This window comes from Periophthalmus magnuspinnatus, chromosome 13 (genome assembly GCF_009829125.3).
Source record: "Periophthalmus magnuspinnatus isolate fPerMag1 chromosome 13, fPerMag1.2.pri, whole genome shotgun sequence".
NCBI classification, from domain to species: Eukaryota; Metazoa; Chordata; class Actinopteri; order Gobiiformes; family Gobiidae; genus Periophthalmus; species Periophthalmus magnuspinnatus.
The window spans coordinates 32,377,103-32,397,357 of record NC_047138.1 but is presented as its reverse complement, the minus strand read 5'-3'; the positions used below and the strand labels follow the sequence as shown (position 1 = coordinate 32,397,357).

Here is a 20,255-nt window from a genome sequence, read left to right as displayed (position 1 = left end):
TCTCCAAACGAGTCAGAAGAGTCCAGAACCGAGTCTCCAAACGAGTCAGAAGAGTCCAGAACCGAGTCTTGAAAGAGTCAGAAGAGTCCAGAACCGAGTCTCCAAACGAGTCCAGAAGAGTCCAGAACCGAGTCTCCAAACGAGTCCAGAACCGAGTCTCCAAACGAGTCCAGAACCGAATCTTCAAATGAGTCAGAAGAGTCCAGAACCGAGTCTCCAAACGAGTCAGAAGAGTCCAGAACCGAGTCTCCAAACGAGTCAGAAGAGTCCAGAACCGAGTATCCAAACGAGTCCAGAACCGAGTCTCCAAACGAGTCCAGAACCGAATCTTCAAATGAGTCAGAAGAGTCCAGAACCGAGTCTCCAAACGAGTCAGAAGAGTCCAGAACCGAGTCTCCAAATGAGTCCAGAACCGAGTCTCCAAACGAGTCAGAAGAGTCCAGAACCGAGTCTCCAAATGAGTCCAGAACCGAGTCTCCAAACGAGTCAGAAGAGTCCAGAACCGAGTCTCCAAATGAGTCCAGAACCGAGTCTCCAAACGAGTCAGAAGAGTCCAGAACCGAGTCTCCAAACGAGTCAGAAGAGTCCAGAACCGAGTCTTGAAAGAGTCAGAAGAGTCCAGAACCGAGTCTCCAAACGAGTCCAGAAGAGTCCAGAACCGAGTCTCCAAATGAGTCCAGAACCGAGTCTCCAAACGAGTCAGAAGAGTCCAGAACCGAGTCTCCAAACGAGTCAGAAGAGTCCAGAACCGAGTCTTGAAAGAGTCAGAAGAGTCCAGAACCGAGTCTCCAAACGAGTCCAGAAGAGTCCAGAACCGAGTCTCCAAACGAGTCCAGAACCGAGTCTCCAAACGAGTCCAGAACCGAATCTTCAAATGAGTCAGAAGAGTCCAGAACCGAGTCTCCAAACGAGTCAGAAGAGTCCAGAACCGAGTCTCCAAACGAGTCAGAAGAGTCCAGAACCGAGTATCCAAACGAGTCCAGAACCGAGTCTCCAAACGAGTCCAGAACCGAATCTTCAAATGAGTCAGAAGAGTCCAGAACCGAGTCTCCAAACGAGTCCAGAAGAGTCCAGAACCGAGTCTCCAAACGAGTCAGAAGAGTCCAGAACCGAGTCTCCAAATGAGTCCAGAACCGAGTCTCCAAACGAGTCAGAAGAGTCCAGAACCGAGTCTCCAAACGAGTCAGAAGAGTCCAGAACCGAGTATCCAAACGAGTCCAGAACCGAGTCTCCAAACGAGTCAGAAGAGTCCAGAACCGAATCTCCAAACGAGTCAGAAGAGTCCAGAACCGAGTCTCCAAACGAGTCAGAAGAGTCCAGAACCGAGTCTCCAAACGAGTCTAGAACCGAGTCTTCAAACGAGTCAGAAGAGTCCAGAACCGAGTCTCCAAACGAGTCCAGAACCGAATCTTCAAATGAGTCAGAAGAGTCCAGAACCGAGTCTCCAAACGAGTCAGAAGAGTCCAGAACCGAGTCTCCAAACGAGTCCAGAAGAGTCCAGAACCGAGTCTCCAAACGAGTCAGAAGAGTCCAGAACCGAGTCTCCAAACGAGTCCAGAACTGAAGAAGAGGAGAAGAGGAGCAGAAGAGGAGATGAGAGACGCGTGTCCGGCTCAAGAGGCGTGTGAGACTGACACGAGCATCAGGGTGGGACCCACGCGCTGCTCCTGGTGCGTTCAGGGGCCGTGGGACAGACCACTCCTCCTCCTCCTCCTCCTCCTCATGGTGCGTTCAGGGGCCATGGGACAGACCGCTCGTCCTCCTCCTGGTGCGTTCAGGGGCCGTGGGACAGACCGCTCGTCCTCCTCCTGGTGCGTTCAGGGGCCGTGGGACAGACCGCTCGTCCTCCTCCTGGTGCGTTCAGGGGCCGTGGGACAGACCGCTCGTCCTCCTCCTGGTGCGTTCAGGGGCCGTGGGACAGGCAGATTTGACGCTCTGAAAATACAGAACAGTGGCGACATCTTCTGGACGTTATTTGAAGAACAATATAAAATGAAATATCTTTCTACACAGGTTTGGTTAAATAAAATTAAAACATAAAAGTAATTATTTAAAGCACAAAATAGATTATTTTCACACCATTTTTAAGCTGTTCTAATATTTTAGAGGTCCAGGGCTGTGGACGCGGGGGCTGCAGTACCTGTGACTCTCCGCCAGATGGAGACAAACATCACAGTTTCAAACCGCAGCTGAAGTTTTGATTCTGTAGATTTCATTTTAACTTGTTTAAAATCAAACACTGGACTAAAAAAGACCAAAGATTAATGTAAGATTTTCTAAAATAAAAGTGTTATGTTTTATTTCCTAATATTTTGAGTTTTTTTTATTAATGCGGTTTTATTGTCATCCATCCTTAAAGGCGCTAAAACTTCTATTAAATGTTATATTTTGTTTAATACGCAGTAAAACCACTCGTGCGGATGGTTTTAAGTCCTTTTACGCTGTTTATGAAAGAAAAAGTAGAAAAGTTACACCAGCCACGTTGACGCTGCGTGTCGCGCTTTAAATACGTCATCGCCCACATTAGCTTGCATGTGTCAGGATGGCCGAGCGGTCTAAGGCGCTGCGTTCAGGTCGCAGTCTCCCCTGGAGGCGTGGGTTCGAATCCCACTTCTGACAATAACCTTTTCTCTTTTCGAACATAAACACATGTTTGTGCGATTATCGGCACCAAAGTATATTTTATACATAAATGTATTATATATATATATAAATATAATATAGACATTTGGCTAATTGCTTATTTTAGTATTTTTCTGCTGATAAAACTGAACTTTTCGAGGCCATTAAACAATTTAACATTTCATGTTTGTTTTTGTTTCAACTATTTTAAAACTTACAACTAAGACGAGATCCTCAAAAGTGTCACGACATTTCATGAACAATAAACAGATTAAAGAGAAAATGTCCCAGTCACTGAGCTCACGCGGCAGCAGCAGCAGCAGCAGCAGCAGTATTGTCAGTACTGTGTTGATGTAGTAGTAAAAGTATCATCAGTACTGTGTTGATGTAGTAGTAGAAGTATCATCAGTACTGTGTTGATGTAGTAGTAGAAGTATCATCAGTACTGTGTTGATGTAGTAGTAGAAGTATCATCAGTACTGTGTTGATGTAGTAGAAGTATCATCAGTACTGTGTTGAGGTAAAGACACTGGAGACGAGCTCAGTTTTATTAACATGATACAAGTTTGTGTTTGTCAAACAAAAGACGTGAAAATGACTAAAAACATTAAAGACGAAAAACAAGAGACTCAGTGACTCAGTGCTCCAGACGCCCCAGGAACCTGCAAGACACGAGACAGGGTTTAAACGAGAACTGAACCAGGTCTAAAGCAGGTCTAAAGCAGGTCTAAAGCAGGACTAAAGCAGGACTAAAGCAGGTCTAAAGCAGGACTAAAGCAGGACTAAAGCAGGTCTAAAGCAGGTCTAAAGCAGGTCTAAAGCAGGTCTAAAGCAGGTCTAAAGCAGGTCTAAAGCAGGTCTAAAGCAGGACTAAAGCAGGTCTAAAGCAGGACTAAAGCAGGTCTAAAGCAGGACTAAAGCAGGACTAAAGCAGGACTAAAGCAGGACTAAAGCAGGACTAAAGCAGGTCTAAAGCAGGACTAAAGCAGGACTAAAGCAGGACTAAAGCAGGACTAAAGCAGGACTAAAGCAGGACTAAAGCAGGACTAAAGCAGGACTAAAGCAGGACTAAAGCAGGACTAAAGCAGGACTAAAGCAGGTCTAAAGCAGGTCTAAAGCAGGTCTAAAGCAGGACTAAAGCAGGTCTAAAGCAGGACTAAAGCAGGACTAAAGCAGGACTAAAGCAGGACTAAAGCAGGACTAAAGCAGGACTAAAGCAGGTCTAAAGCAGGACTAAAGCAGGACTAAAGCAGGACTAAAGCAGGACTAAAGCAGGACTAAAGCAGGACTAAAGCAGGACTAAAGCAGGACTAAAGCAGGTCTAAAGCAGGTCTAAAGCAGGACTAAAGCAGGACTAAAGCAGGTCTAAAGCAGGTCTAAAGCAGGACTAAAGCAGGACTAAAGCAGGACTAAAGCAGGACTAAAGCAGGACTAAAGCAGGACTAAAGCAGGACTAAAGCAGACCTGAGGTTGAGGATCTTGAGCTGGTCGTCCAGCTCCATTCGGACGATCCCGTCGTCTCCGTCGATGCTCAGGAGGACGCCTGTGGCCTCTCGGTCTTCGCCCAGAATCACCTTCACCTGAAAATCACATTTATCTGTGAGCACGTTTTTATTTTCAGCCTGAAAAAAGTATTAAATAATCTGATACAAACACACAAAACACACACACCTAATACACACACACACACATAATACACATACACACACACCCCCACACACACCCCATACACATAATACACATACACACACACATAACATAAATATACATTATGAAACAGCGGGTGTGTGTGTGGTGAACATATGTATATATGTATGTGTGTATGTGTGTGTAGTGTACATATAGGGGTGTGTGTGTGTGTGTGTGTGTGTGTAGTGTGTGTATGTGGGGGTGTATGTGTGTAGTGTATGTGTGTAGTGTGTATGTGTGTGTAGTGTGTATAGTGTGTATGTGTGTGTGTAGTGTATATACATGTGTGTGTAGTGTGTATGTGTGTAGTGTATATACATGTGTGTGTAGTGTGTATGTGTGTATGTGTGTAGTGTATATACATGTGTGTGTAGTGTGTATGTGTGTATGTGTGTAGTGTATATACATGTGTGTGTAGTGTATGTGTGTAGTGTGTGTGGTGTGTGTGTATGTGTGTAGTGTGTGTGTATGTGTGTAGTGTGTGTGTATGTGTGTAGTGTATATACATGTGTGTGTAGTGTATGTGTGTAGTGTGTGTGGTGTGTGTGTATGTGTGTAGTGTGTGTGTATGTGTGTAGTGTGTGTGTATGTGTGGGGTGTGTATGTGTGTAGTGTGTATGTGTGTAGTGTGTATGTGTGGGGTGTGTATGTGTGGGGTGTGTATGTGTGTAGTGTGTATGTGTGTGTAGTGTGTATAGTGTGTATGTGTGTGTGTAGTGTATATACATGTGTGTGTAGTGTGTATGTGTGTAGTGTATATACATGTGTGTGTAGTGTATGTGTGTAGTGTGTGTGGTGTGTGTGTATGTGTGTAGTGTGTGTGTATGTGTGTAGTGTGTGTGTATGTGTGTAGTGTATATACATGTGTGTGTAGTGTATGTGTGTAGTGTGTGTGGTGTGTGTGTATGTGTGTAGTGTGTGTGTATGTGTGTAGTGTGTGTGTATGTGTGTAGTGTGTGTGTATGTGTGGGGTGTGTATGTGTGTAGTGTGTATGTGTGTAGTGTGTGTGTGTGTAGTGTATATACATGTGTGTGTAGTGTGTATGTGTGTAGTGTGTATGTGTGTAGTGTGTATGTGTGTATGTGTGTAGTGTGTGTGTGTGTATGTGTGTAGTGTGTATGTGTGTGTGTGTGTGTAGTGTATATACATGTGTGTGTAGTGTGTATGTGTGTAGTGTATATACATGTGTGTGTAGTGTGTATGTGTGTGTAGTGTGTATAGTGTGTATGTGTGTGTGTAGTGTATATACATGTGTGTGTAGTGTGTATGTGTGTAGTGTATATACATGTGTGTGTAGTGTGTATGTGTGTAGTGTATATACATGTGTGTGTAGTGTGTATGTGTGTAGTGTGTATACATGTGTGTGTAGTGTGTAGTGTGTATGTGTGTAGTGTATATACATGTGTGTGTAGTGTGTATGTGTGTAGTGTGTATACATGTGTGTGTAGTGTGTAGTGTGTATGTGTGTAGTGTATATACATGTGTGTGTAGTGTCTGTATGTGTGTAGTGTGTAGTGTGTATGTGTGTAGTGTATATACATGTGTGTGTAGTGTGTATGTGTGTATGTGTGTAGTGTATATACATGTGTGTGTAGTGTGTATGTGTGTAGTGTATATACATGTGTGTGTAGTGTGTGTATGTGTGTAGTGTGTATGTGTGTAGTGTATATACATGTGTGTGTAGTGTGTATGTGTGTAGTGTATATACATGTGTGTGTAGTGTGTATGTGTGTAGTGTATATACATGTGTGTGTAGTGTGTGTAGTGTGTATACATGTGTGTGTAGTGTGTATGTGTGTAGTGTGTATACATGTGTGTGTAGTGTGTATGTGTATATGTGTGTAGTGTATATACATGTGTGTGTAGTGTGTATGTGTGTAGTGTATAGTGTATATACATGTGTGTGTAGTGTGTAGTGTATATACATGTGTGTGTAGTGTGTATGTGTGTAGTGTATATACATGTGTGTGTAGTGTGTATGTGTGTAGTGTATATACATGTGTGTGTAGTGTGTGTATGTGTGTAGTGTGTAGTGTGTATGTGTGTAGTGTATATACATGTGTGTGTAGTGTGTATGTGTGTATGTGTGTAGTGTATATACATGTGTGTGTAGTGTGTAGTGTGTAGGGGTGTGTGTGTATGTGTGTAGTGTGTATGTGTGTAGTGTGTATGTGTGTATGTGTGTAGTGTATATACATGTGTGTGTAGTGTGTATGTGTGTAGTGTGTAGGGGTGTGTGTGTGTGTGTGTAGTGTGTATGTGTGTAGTGTGTAGGGGTGTGTGTGTGTGTGTGTAGTGTGTATGTGTGTAGTGTGTAGGGGTGTGTGTGTATGTGTGTAGTGTGTATGTGTGTAGTGTGTATGTGTGTAGTGTATATACATGTGTGTGTAGTGTGTGTATGTGTGTAGTGTATATACATGTGTGTGTATGTGTGTATGTGTGTAGTGTATATACATGTGTGTGTAGTGTGTGTATGTGTGTATGTGTGTAGTGTGTATGTGTGTAGTGTGTAGTGTGTATGTGTGTAGTGTGTATGTGTGTAGTGTGTGGTGTGTATGTGTGTAGTGTGTAGTGTGTGTGTGTAGTGTGTATGTGTGTAGTGTGTGTGTGTAGTGTGTGTGTGTATGTGTGTAGTGTGTATGTGTGTAGTGTGTATGTGTGTAGTGTGTAGTGTGTATGTGTGTAGTGTATATACATGTGTGTGTATGTGTGTGTGTGTGAGTACCTTGTTGTTCTTGGTGGGAGTGACCGGTTCGAGGTGGTCACTGCTCACACTCACCACCTTCTCTGACTCCTGCATGAACACGGAGCACATCCCGCCCTGAAGTACACAGAGTACACACAGTACACAGAGTGAGTACTACATCAAGTACTACAAGTACCAGCAGCACCAACAGTACTGACAATGGTAGTAATAGTAATAGTAGCAGTACTGTAGTATATTTACCGTGATACTCCGGATGACCCCGGTCTGTCCCATCAGGTCCATAAACGAGTCTTTGACTCTGACCAGGATGTCCGTGGTCACCCAGTCTCCGCCCCCCTGCTCGATGTTAGAGCCCGGGGTGTGTGGGTTATACCCCCCAGGAGAGGGCGCTCCAGGAGTCATAGGACTGTACCCCACAGGACTGGGACTGGGACTGGCCTGGAGGAGAGAGAGAGAGGGGGAGGAGGAGAGGAGGAGGAGAGAGAGAGAAGAGGAGTGTGATTGTAAGGAGAGGGTGGTAGGACTCACCTGGTAGGCCATGGGGGAGGGCGTGGGGTGGTAGGACTCACCTGGTAGGCCATGGGGGAGGGCGTGGGGTGGTAGGACGCCGGAGAGTGCGTGTTCTGGTATCCTACAGGAGAGGGCGCCACCTGGTGGTGGTAGCTCTGGGGGCTGGGGCTGGGCTGGTACGAGCCCTGAGGCGAGGGCGCGGCGTAGGGAGAGTACTGCTCCGTGTTGTACCTGAGACACCAACAGGAAAGACACTGAGGTTTGACCACACGATGTGAGGACTGGGTGGTAGTATTAGTAGTAGTAGTAACAGTAGTAATACTGGCAGTGATAGCAGTACTGACATGGCGGGCGTTCCCGGCGTCTGGGGGTTGTATTGCGGGTTGACCTGGGGGGACGGGGCTTCTGGGTACCCGGGCGTCTGAGGGTTTGGGGTGGAGCCATATCCCTGAGGAGACGGAGACGGCTCGTCATCGTAACCAAAGTCATACTCCTCATCGTTCCTTTAAACAGAGAGAGGAAGAGTAAAGGTGCAGTACTGCCCCTCACCTGGAGGGGGCGCAGTACTGCCTCTCACCTGGAGGGGGCGCAGTACTGCCCCTCACCTGGAGGGGGTGCGGTGCAGTACTGCCCCTCACCTGGAGGGGGTGCGGTGCAGTACTGCCCCTCACCTGGAGGGGGTGCAGTACTGCCCCTCACCTGGAGGGGGTGCAGTACTGCCTCTCACCTGGAGGGGGTGTTGGGGTTGTTGGGGTCCCAGGCTCCGCTCTGACCCGGTGTCCTGTTCCCATCATGCAGTGGGGTCTGTGAGCCGTAGTGCGGCGTGCGGTTCCCTGTCGGACACACTCACGTTAGATTCACGTTAGCTTCACGTTAGCTTCACGTTAGCTTCACGTTATAAACATATAAACAGTAATGTGGTGTTATTTTCCTGACCTTCGTGGATCGGCGTTTGCGAGCCGTACATGGGCGTTCTGGACCCAGTACCGTACATGGGCGTCTGGGAGCCGTACATCGGCGTGCGGCTGTGAGCAGACGTCATGCCGCCCTGCCGCTTCGCCCCCCTGTGGACAGAGAGGAGAGGTGTGAGTCTCCAGTTCAACAGTTTAAATAAAGAGTGTAATTCCTCCGTACATCGTGGTGAGGCGCTGTCTGTCCACAGAGATGGTCTGACACGTCGAGTGCAGCTCCACACGAGCCGTCGACTCTGTGGCGTCCTTCACCACCCCAATGTACCCTGGGAAATGTAGGAAAACACAATATAACCCCAATGTACCCTGGGAAATGTAGGAAAACACAATATAACCCCAATGTACCCTGGGAAATGTAGGAAAACACAATATAACCCCAATGTACCCTGGGAAATGTAGGAAAACACAATATAACCCCAATGTACCCTGGGAAATGTAGGAAAACACAATATAACCCCAATGTACCCTGGGAAATGTAGGAAAACACAATATAACCCCAATGTACCCTGGGAAATGTAGGAAAACACAATATAACCCCAATGTAAACTCCACACAGACACAGAGATGACCTCAAGCCTGACCTTTGACCTGGGAGCTGACCTCAAGCCTGACCTTTGACCTGGGAGCTGACCTCAAGCCTGACCTTTGACCTGGGAGATGACCTTAAGCCTGACCTTTGTATGGGCCCTGGGAGATGACCTTAAGCCTGACCTTTGACCTGGGAGCTGACCTCAAGCCTGACCTTTGACCTGGGAGATGACCTCAAGCCTGACCTTTGTATGGGCCCTGGGAGATGCGCACGGTTTGACCAATCAGCTCGTTGTCTCTTCGTCCTCGGCCTCGTCCCATTCCTCCAGCTCCGCCTCCTCGCTGCTGCGCCCCTACAACAGACGACAGTTTAGACTCCACCCACCTCCACCACCACCTCCTCCTCCGTGGTGCATGGGGCTGTGTACTGTAGTAGTATAGTAGTAGTAGTAGTAGTAGTAGTAGTAGTAGTACCTCCTCCTCCGTGGTGCATGGGGCTGTGTACAGTAGTAGTAGTAGTAGTAGTAGTAGTAGTAGTAGTAGTAGTAGTAGTAGTAGTAGTAGTAGTAGTAGTAGTAGTAGTAGTAGTAGTAGTAGTAGTAGTACCTCCTCCTCCGTGGTGCATGGGGCTGCTGATCCTGGGGCTCATTGGGGCGAATCCTCCCACAGTGAAGTTGGTGACGTCTCGAGGCTTCAGACACAAACGGGACGTTTTAAAAACACGACACTTGAAGATTTAAGGTCATGTGTGTGGACTGACCTTTGACCCGCCGGCGAGGACCAGGTGCCTCGTTTTACACACGAACATCCCTCCGTTTTCCACCAGCTTCTTACAGTGAAGAAAAGCAAATCCTCTGAACAGGTGTCTGATCTCACCCTCTCGGCCCTGGGACGAAACAAACACATCGGGTCATTTACACGCCGCCTCAGGTCATTCACACATCGGGTCATTTACACGCCGCCTCGGGTCATTCACACATCACCTGAGACACGTGTGTTTGACAGAATTATGTGTCATAATGCCTCGGTGTCTTACCGAGTGCGGCCCGTCGATGACCTTGACGATGTCCTTCACGTGGATGTTGTTCTGCTCAGAGTCCAGGGCCACGGCGAAGCGGTTGTCCTTCCTCCGGTTCACAGCCTGGTGGCGCACTGTCAGGACTTTACCGTGCATGTTCAGCACCTGAGAAGAAGACACATGTCTGTCAGGGGGACTTTAGTATCGATACTTAAACTCGAGGGTCTAGTATCGATACTTAAACTCGAGGGTCTAGTATCGATACCTAAACACGAGGGTCTAGTATCGATACTTAAACACGAGGGTCTAGTATCGATACTTAAACACGAGGGTCTAGTATCGATACTTAAACTCGAGGGTCTAGTATCGATACCTAAACTCGAGGGTCTAGTATCGATACTTAAACTCGAGGGTCAAGTATCGATACCTAAACACGAGGGTCTAGTATCGATACCTAAACACGAGGGTCTAGTATCGATACTTAAACACGAGGGTCTAGTATCGATACCTAAACTCGAGGGTCTAGTATCGATACCTAAACTCGAGGGTCTAGTATTGATACTTAAACACGAGGGTCTAGTATCGATACCTAAACTCGAGGGTCTAGTATCGATACCTAAACTCGAGGGTCTAGTATCGATACTTAAACACGAGGGTCTAGTATCGATACCTAAACTCGAGGGTCTAGTATCGATACCTAAACTCGAGGGTCTAGTATCGATACCTAAACTCGAGGGTCTAGTATTGATACTTAAACACGAGGGTCTAGTATCGATACCTAAACTCGAGGGTCTAGTATCGATACCTAAACTCGAGGGTCTAGTATCGATACTTAAACACGAGGGTCTAGTATCGATACCTAAACTCGAGGGTCTAGTATCGATACTCGTTTTAGTTTTTGTTATATTGTAAAAGCAGCTCTTGGGGTCAAATCACTGTCCACATTTAATTACACATCTTTTTAAGTCTTTTCAAAGCAGGAAGTGCACTATTAACATGCACACACAGGGAGGGCATCTGACACACAGGGAGGGCATCTGACACACAGGGAGGGCATCTGACACACAGGGAGGGCATCTGACACACAGGGAGGGCATCTGACACACGGGGAGGGCATCTGGGTGTTCGTACCTGGAAGGTCTCCCTCTCGAGCCTAACGATGACCCCTACAGTCTGAGGGTCTAACTGGACCAGCTCGCCCCACTCGTGCTGACCGCCCGCGTCCACGCCAGACGCCGTCTCCGAGCACAGCTGCAGGTCTCTGGGAAGAACCTTCAACTACAGAACAGAGAAGACCGGGTTTAGTCCGGCTTTAGACCGGCTTTAGACCGGCTTTAGTCCTGGTTTAGTCCGGGTTTAGTCCGGGTTTAGTCCGGGTTTAGTCCTGGTCCAGTACCTCGTGCATGGTCAGGTCGGAGAACAGGATCACAAAGTTCTCTTCGACTCTGACGATGAGGCCGGTGTCGCCTTCGTATCGTCCGGCGATCACCTTCACGTGGTCGCCCATCCGGAAGTACTTCTTCAGCTCGTGCGCCGGGAACTCCAAAGGATCCTGGGAAAAAAAACACAAAACAAAAACAAACCAGAGATAAGAACAGACTGGACCTTCTGGACACGGCTCCACGTTAGCTCCACACGAAACATCTCGTACTGTACACACGGGGGCGCCGTTACCTTCAGTACACACACACGTGGGCGCTGTTACCTTCAGTACACACACACGGGGGCGCCGTTACCTTCAGTACACACACACACAGGGGGGCGCCGTTACCTTCAGTACACACACACACACACGGGGGCGCCGTTACCTTCAGTACACACACACACACGGGGGCGCCGTTACCTTCAGTACACACACACACACGGGGGCGCCGTTACCTTCAGTACACACACACACACACACGGGGGCGCCGTTACCTTCAGTACACACACACACACACACGGGGGCGCCGTTACCTTCAGTACACACACACACACACGGGGGCGCCGTTACCTTCAGGTCCTCGTGCTTGGGCATGATGGTGATCTTGTTCCCGTCCACACTGAGGATCTTGCCCTGTAGGTTGATCAGTTCTCCCTCACACACCTCCACGTTGTCTCCGGCCTGAAGGTTGTGTTCTCGCTCTTTACCTGCAAATAAAACGACGGTCAGAGATGGAGGACTCAGTGTCCTCGACATAAACGAGTGGAGAGGAGGACTCAGTGTCCTCAACATAAACGAGTGGAGAGGAGGACTCACTGTCCTCAACATAAACGAGTGGAGAGGAGGACTCAGTGTCCTCAACATAAACGAGTGGAGGACAAACAGCTGCTCCTCTGGTTTGAGTTGATCATATAAATAAAATCAAGTTTGTTTTTTCTGCACGAGTCGAATAAAAGTGTTAAAAATGGAGACAAAATGTTAAATAATGGACTGAGCACAGACATTCAGGAGCCTCTGTCTCCGTCTCCGCCCCTGGCCCTGTCTCCGGCCCTGGCCCTGTCTCCGGCCCTGGCCCTGGCCCTGTCTCTGGCCCTGTCTCCGGCCCTGTCTCCGGCCCTGTCCCCGCCCCTGTCCCCGCCCCTGTCCCCGCCCCTGTCTCTGTCCTCTATATCTTCAGACTGAGCTCATGTTGTCAGGACAGACGTCCTTCAGGAGGTGGAGCAGTTTTGTGCCATTCCTTAGAATGTTCCAGCACATTAAGAACATCTCCGTGGAGACAAGCAGGTGTCAAACTGATGCTCAGGTTTAGTTTAACAAAATCCACCCAAAATGGAACAGTTACAAGCCAGGTCTGTGGAGAGGCAAGCCCCCCCAGGGAGCGAGTCTTTCATCATGTTTAGTCAATTAAACTTGACCTGAAAACCAACGGATACTTTAGATGTTAAAGTTCTGCCTCCACAGCAGACGCACTCAGGCTGTTCAGGTTTAAATACTTTAAATGGACTTTAAATCTGAACATCTCACCGGCCTCTGTGACCACCTCCAGATCGATCCCCTCGGGCTGGTCCTCAAACTTCTCCAGCTCTGAGAGGGTGGGCTTCACTCCGTCTGTGATCTGAACACAGAAACATGAGACTAATGAGAGGGTGGGCTTCAACCTGAGCCATGGTCCTGTTTAGAGTCTGAGTTTACACAGAACGTGAGAGTGACCCACTGACAATGTTGGCTAATGCTAATGCTAATGCTAGCTTGTGAGTGTGATGTTATTTGAGGGACTTGTGTATCACATCACCTGTTGTAGTTCAGATAAGTCAGTTCTTTATGGGCAGATTGTGTTAAACTAAACTCAGATTAAAGTCTAACAGAGTCAGACAGAGCAGTGCCTCCAGTTAGCATCACACCCCAGAGAATGTGGATGACATCAGCGGCTGAGTATCAACAGTACTCTAAAAACAGTGAACCTTCCGTAGAGTTGTGTAAAGAAATCTAGTCCAGTCCCGGTCCAGTCCCGGTCCAGTCCCGGTCCAGTCCCGGTCCAGTCCCGGTCCAGTCCCGGTCCAGTCCTCCTGGTCCTCACCACAGCAGACATGGCGAAGCTCTTGAACAGAAAGCCTTTGCGAGTGTAACGGTTTCCCTCAAAGATCAGGAAGTCTCCATCATGGCTGACCTCTCCGCCCAGAGACCTGCCAATCAAACAGTATCACACCTGTTATGCTCCAGACGCCCTCGCCCTCCGCCGCTGTCCACCGCCGCCCTCTGCCCCGCCCTCTGCATGTCTGCTTTTGTACCTGATTTTCTCTGCGTCGAACAGCCTCTGAGCGGGTCTCTTAAACTTCTTCCTTTTGGCAAACCAGTCCTTCTACAAAAACAAAACACAAAAACAACACAAAAATAATTCAAAATAAACTTTATGTAAACAGGAGGAATTCCATCAGATTAGTGAAATGTCTCATGTTACGGCTTTCTCTGATCTCTGCTCTAATGTCGTTTCCTCATCACAAACAAGGTCCACCTTGTGATGTCATCATGTGGTGATACAGGAAGTGCTCCACTGTGTTTTTAAACTCCACACACCTTCATTTATAGAAACATTTGGATCATTTAAACTCTGGAGTTGTCACTTATCTCGACTGAACTAAAGGTAAAAGGAGCCGTTCAATTGAAAACAAACACTTGATGACATCACAAGGTGGAACGTCACATTTTGAGCTTTGTAGATGTTACAGACTAATAATAAAGTGTGACTCAAACATGTGAATGAAACAAAACACAAGTCCAGTGTTTGTGAGGAGCAAACTGCATTAGAACATGGATTAAAACTTCACAGGGGTCGGTTTTATGTAATATAGGAGCTTTAAATAGGCTCGTGGGCGGAGCCTTGTACAGACTCATACTGTTAACAGTAAAGAGGGTTTGAATAGGGCTCGGGAGAGATCACTAGATTACTCAAACAAACCCTTATGTTAAATGAGATGTTACCAGGCTCATCTTGGCCTTGATGCGGTCCAGGTCGATGCGAGGAATCATCTTCAGGGAGATGGTGTTCTGACTCGGCTCCACGTAGTCCACCTGAGACACAGCGTCACACGAGGTTAAAGCGGCGGTGGACTACACGTTAGTCCACCTGAGACACGTCGTCACACGAGGTTAAAGCGGCGGTGGACTACACGTTAGTCTAGGTTAGTGTGAAGTTACTCACACCCTAACAATGTCGTCCTTGTACAGGTGTTTGGACTCACCTGGGCGATGTCGTCCTTGTACAGGTGTTTGGACTCACCTGGGCGATGTCGTCCTTGTACAGGTGTTTGGACTCACCTGGGCGATGTCGTCCTTGTACAGGTGTTTGGACTCACCTGGGCGATGTCGTCCTTGTACAGGTGTTTGGACTCACCTGGGCGATGTCGTCCTTGTACAGGTGTTTGGACTCACCTGGGCGATGTCGTCCTTGTACAGGTGTTTGGACTCACCTGGGCGATGTCGTCCTTGTACAGCCCCCTCTTGAGGCGGACCCAGGACTTGGGTTTGAGGTTGGTGACTTCTTTGACGACTTTGAGGACGTCGGTCATCTCTTTGATGGGCACCATCTGCTGGTTCCACAGGCCCATGCGCAGGTTCCCGATGCCCTCGATGGCGGCCTTCACGTGGGTCTGTTTGTACGACTCCACGTAGATGTAACCCTTTACATGGTCCGGAGCAACCACCGACTTAATCTGTAGAGGCTGAGGAGGAGAAGAGGAGGAGAGGAGGACAAGAGGAGGAGGAAGAAGAGGTTATTTTGAATGTGTGCAAAGAACTTAATGAGAGATATTACATCTGCAGTGAGAAAAAGTATCGCAAATGATATTTCTTTTTTCAAAGTACTGCATATGATGTTTTTATTTAAGTTATACAAGTTAAATCTGTCACTGGACACAAAGTTGTAGAGTGAAGACGTTTGGCTGCTCATCCATGACACTTCCTCAAACAGGACAAAGCCCCGAGACACAAACAAAGTGATGTGTCTCCTCCATTCAGTGAAGAGTGAGCGTCACACTGGAGAAACACACACTCCATAAGAGAAAGAACCAACACGAGAGAGAACAGCTCAGGACACAGTCTGCTGTTCATCTACATAAGAGAATAAACAGAGAGAACAGCTCAGGACACAGTCTGCTGTTCATCTACATAAGAGAATAAACAGAGAGAACAGCTCAGGACACAGTCTGCTGTTCATCTACATAAGAGAATAAACAGAGAGAACAGCTCAGGACACAGTCTGCTGTTCATCTACATAAGAGAATAAACAGAGAGAACAGCTCAGGACACAGTCTGCTGTTCATCTACATAAGAGAATAAACAGAGAGAACAGCTCAGGACACAGTCTGCTGTTCATCTACATAAGAGAATAAACAGAGAGAACAGCTCAGGACACAGTCTGCTGTTCATCTCCATCTCAAAGACACTGACCACGAAAGAAGAGAGAGAGGGTCAGATCTGAGCCACAGAAAAGAAATGGATTGAGAGGAGAGATAAAGAAGATATTTTTGTAGGAAAGACAATCCTTCCTTAAACAGGAATTGGGCCTGAGACATCATCTCTCACCAATCTATGATTCCATCCTCAGACCCAAAACAAACAGGAACAAAGAGAACAATACCGTGCCATTACAGGTGGAGTAGGGTCATTAAGGCTGAAACTGTAAACAAAAGTTGTTTCCAGTTTCAGTGTGGTTAGCTCCTCCTTCACACAGATATAAGTCAGTGTCCAGCAGGAATCTGACCAGAGCTGAAGGACAGACTTGGACGAGCAGAGAAACGTCTTCACTCAGATTTAACCTTTGCGATGGATCAGACCTGGATGACTGAGGGATTACACAGACAGTAGTAGTCGTAGAAGTAGAAGTACTTACTGTGTCAGTGAACTGGTAGGCGATGAACTTCCTCATGAGGGCGATGGCTGTGGCTCGCTCTTCTCCGATCTGAAATAAAACCAGTCGTTTACACAAAGTCGTGTGGAACATTTAATATTTGATATTCAGACACAAGAGCCACACAGACCTTACACTTCACAGTCCACAGGTTTGGATCTCTGAGGAAAGAAAACATTTAGAATCAAACACGAACTAAAACATTTACACAAACTAAAACATTTACACAAACACGAACTAAAACATTTACACAAACTAAAACATTTACACAAACACGAACTAAAACATCTACACAAACTAAAACATTTACACAAACTAAAACATTTACACAAACACGAACTAAAACATTTACACAAACTAAAACATTTACACAAACACGAACTAAAACATCTACACAAACTAAAACATCTACACAAACTAAAACATTTACACAAACTAAAACATCTACACAAACTAAAACATCTACACAAACACAAACTAAAACATTTACACAAACACAAACTAAAACATTTACACAAACACAAACTAAAACATTTACACAAACATGAACTGTTAAAAACGTGAGTAAAGTGACACTGACTTAACTCCAGGCAGAAGCTGCTGCTGTGTGATGTCATCAGAGAGCTCCTCTGAACCTCCAGAGTAACTGAAAGAAAAACAGGACACCAGTGGGTCAAAGAGGTATTTACCTCTACGGGGCATTAAAGAGGGGGTATTTACCTCTACGGGGTATTAAAGAGGGGGTATTTACCTCTACGGGGTATTAAAGAGGAGGTATTTACCTCTATGGGGTATTAAAGAGGAGGTATTTACCTCAACGGGGTATTAAAGAGGAGGCATTTACCTCAACGGGGTATTAAAGAGGAGGCATTTACCTCTACGGGGTATTAAAGAGGAGGTATTTACCTCTAAGGGGCATTAAAGAGGAGGTATTTACCTCTACGGGGCATTAAAGAGGAGGTATTTACCTCTACGGGGCATTAAAGAGGAGGTATTTACCTCTAAGGGGCATTAAAGAGGAGGTATTTACTCCTATGGGGTATTAAAGAGGAGGTATTTACCTCTACGGGGTATTAAAGAGGAGGCATTTACCTCTACGGGGCATTAAAGAGGAGGTATTTACTCCTATGGGGTATTAAAGAGGAGGTATTTACCTCTACGGGGCATTAAAGAGGAGGTATTTACCTCTACGGGGCATTAAAGAGGAGGTATTTACCTCTAAGGGGCATTAAAGAGGAGGTATTTACTCCTATGGGGTATTAAAGAGGAGGTATTTACCTCTACGGGGTATTAAAGAGGAGGCATTTACCTCTACGGGGCATTAAAGAGGAGGTATTTACTCCTATGGGGTATTAAAGAGGAGGTATTTACCTCTACGGGGCATTAAAGAGGAGGTATTTACCTCTACGGGGTATTAACTGGACCACATAACATTTATCACCTTGTTTCCTTTTATTGTTTCACCCAAAACATATTAACATGTTTAATTAGTTTCACTTCGTTTTTGATGCTGAGTCTCCTTCCCCCTTTGCTCTCTGTGCTAAGCCCCTCCCCCTTCAGAGCACTATCACAATCAGCTGCATCGCACTAATGAAACTCCTGCACATCACACCAGGTTTGTCACGTCATAGTGCAGTTTGTGTCATGTTTTTGTGTATTTATGGAGAGTTGTCGTGGGGAGCATGGGTGATGTAGGCTTGTGGGTGGAGCCTCGTACATGGGTGATGTAGGCTTGTGGGTGAAGCCTCGTACATGGGTGATGTAGGCTTGTGGGTGGAGCCTCGTACATGGGTGATGTAGGCTTGTGGGCGGAGCCTCGTACTGCTAATTGTAAGGAGATTTTGAATAAGGCCCAGGGGAGATCTCTAGATGACTCTAACATGGATGACATTAAAATTTCATGTTCTTGAGGGAACAGAGTTAGAACGTGACAGAAATCATAACACCTCCTCTTTAAAATAAAGTCCAAAAGTCCAGGACACTCACTGCTCGCCTCCCGCAGACTTGGCGTATTTCCTCATGTAATACTCCCCCAGCGCCTCCTCTCTGGAATCTCTGCAAAACAAAACAATATTTACACACAGTTAAGAACAAACTATTATGAAGCACAACAACCGGACGGGAGGGCATCTGGCTCATTACCTCCACAGATTCTGCAGACGCCTGGAGCCCGAGTGGTCGTCGTCCAGAGGAATGTGGTCGAGGTTGGACACTGAGACGACAGGTTCAAAGGTCAAATAAATAAAACTGTAAAATCAAACTTTGATAAGTGTAAAAATAATAATCACCTTCAGCATCTTCTGCTCAGAGTCCAGAACGTGAGGATAACAAAGGTCAAAGGTCAGAGGGATTTACACTCTAAACACTCAGAACAATCACCATTTTAAAAACAGTCTGAACCTTTCTCCAGAATGTCCTCTGCTCCCTCCTCGTACTGGTCCTCATCCTCGTACTCGTCGTCCACATCTGCAAACACAAACATGACAGTCTGTCACATCTAAGACTCTGGTCCCGGTCCAGTCTCCGTGGTCTCTCTTTGTCGTACCGGCCTCGTCCAGGATGAAGCCTCCGTGTCTGGGCTTCTTTCGCGGCCGGTCGTCGTCCTCCTCTTCCTCCTCTTCATCGTACTCGTCTTCATCGTCCATGATGTCCTCCCCCTCTTCATCTGCGGCTTTGTCACTCCCAACCGGACTCCCGCCCTCATCCTGAGACCACACAGACATACAACGCAAATGAAACTGACCCCCGCAGCAGACAGTGACCCTGACCCCCGCAGCGGACAGTGACCCCTGCAGCGGACAGTGACCCTGACCCCCGCAGTGGACAGTGACCCCTGCAGTGAACAGTGACCCCTGGACACATCTCATTCCCTGAGTCGGTCGCTGTAGTAACGAGGAGATTAAAGGTTGTACATGTCACTTTTGTGGTGAGGGGCCACCTGCTCGTCTCCATGGAGATGTCGGTACTTTGCTTGTTATGTACTTCTACTTTTACTTGATTATCATATAGTACAGTGTGACAGTACTTGAACTTTAGTATTTCAAATACTTCTTTACTCTTCAGTCATTTCTTGGAGCACTACTTGTTACTTCCAAATATTGTTACTCAAGTAAAAGTTACTTTTACTCGAGTGTTTGGCTACTCTACCAGCAGATGAACAGACTGTATGTCACACTGTGGAACATTCCAGGAAAAGCAATAAAATAGAGACAAGACAGAGGCCAACAACCCGCCAGAAAAGTTACACAGTGCGGCTTTAAGTTTCATAGATTCAGTGCAGTGTTACAGGACGAAAGATCAGACTGACTTTAAAGTGTTTTAGTGTTTATTTCAGTGTATAGTCGTGTATTCTCTCCTGTAGCTCGTGTTTACAGGGGTGGAACAGCGCCTGTCCCCTGTACCTCGTTCACCTCGTTTACCTCGTTCTCCTCCACCTCCTCCGCCTCCTCCGCTTCTCCTTCGCTGCTCCGCTCGCTCTGGTTGTCAGAAAAGTCGCTGTCTTCACTGTCAGACATGTTTCCTCCTTTAAATCCTCTTCACGGACCTGAAATCAAACCAGAGACGATTAAAAGCGCATTAAACCCGCGGCTAGTGCTAAGCTAAAGCTCCATCATAACAATCACAATGGGCCCGGGCTAAAGTGGTTAGCATCTGGGGAATGTTGGCTCAAAACTACAGCATTAAAAGAGTTAGAACATAAATATCACGCTTGAACCACGTACCACACCTTTATGAATGTTCCGGTGCTGTTAGATCCCCGCTGTTTGGTCTAAATCGTCACTTTTAATAAATTTTCCACTTCTGAAATGGCTCTCACGAATCTACTGCAACGCGAGACTTGGGACTTCCGCTCAGGTCTCGCGAGGTTAGAAGGAGCTCT

The 20,255-nt window shown here is 46.8% G+C and overlaps 1 protein-coding gene and 1 non-coding gene across 2 annotated transcripts; one reads left to right on the top strand and one right to left on the bottom strand.

Annotated features, from left to right (window-relative positions):
* Nucleotides 1-2,536: 2,536 nt before the first annotated feature.
* On the top strand, nt 2,537-2,619 carry trnal-cag (transfer RNA leucine (anticodon CAG)). The gene has a single exon. It is a non-coding gene; the product is annotated as a tRNA-Leu (tRNA).
* A 520-nt stretch (nt 2,620-3,139) lies between these two features.
* Nucleotides 3,140-20,217, bottom strand: supt5h (SPT5 homolog, DSIF elongation factor subunit). The gene is made up of 31 exons (XM_055226317.1): nt 20,103-20,217; nt 19,795-19,919; nt 18,921-19,080; nt 18,767-18,841; nt 18,664-18,672; nt 18,518-18,587; nt 18,362-18,430; nt 16,956-17,021; nt 16,506-16,536; nt 16,358-16,426; nt 14,937-15,188; nt 14,449-14,538; nt 13,758-13,828; nt 13,547-13,652; nt 12,994-13,084; nt 12,040-12,176; nt 11,443-11,598; nt 11,178-11,324; nt 10,065-10,211; nt 9,789-9,914; nt 9,635-9,719; nt 9,274-9,381; nt 8,664-8,766; nt 8,466-8,593; nt 8,257-8,362; nt 7,874-8,032; nt 7,589-7,760; nt 7,260-7,457; nt 7,038-7,133; nt 4,087-4,202; nt 3,140-3,284 (listed from the first exon to the last, which is right to left on the bottom strand). The coding sequence occupies exons 2-31, from the start codon at nt 19,888-19,890 to the stop codon at nt 3,260-3,262; spliced, it is 3,264 nt and encodes a 1,087-aa protein (XP_055082292.1). The 5' UTR covers nt 19,891-19,919; nt 20,103-20,217; the 3' UTR covers nt 3,140-3,259.
* Between the last annotated feature and the right edge of the window lie 38 nt (nt 20,218-20,255).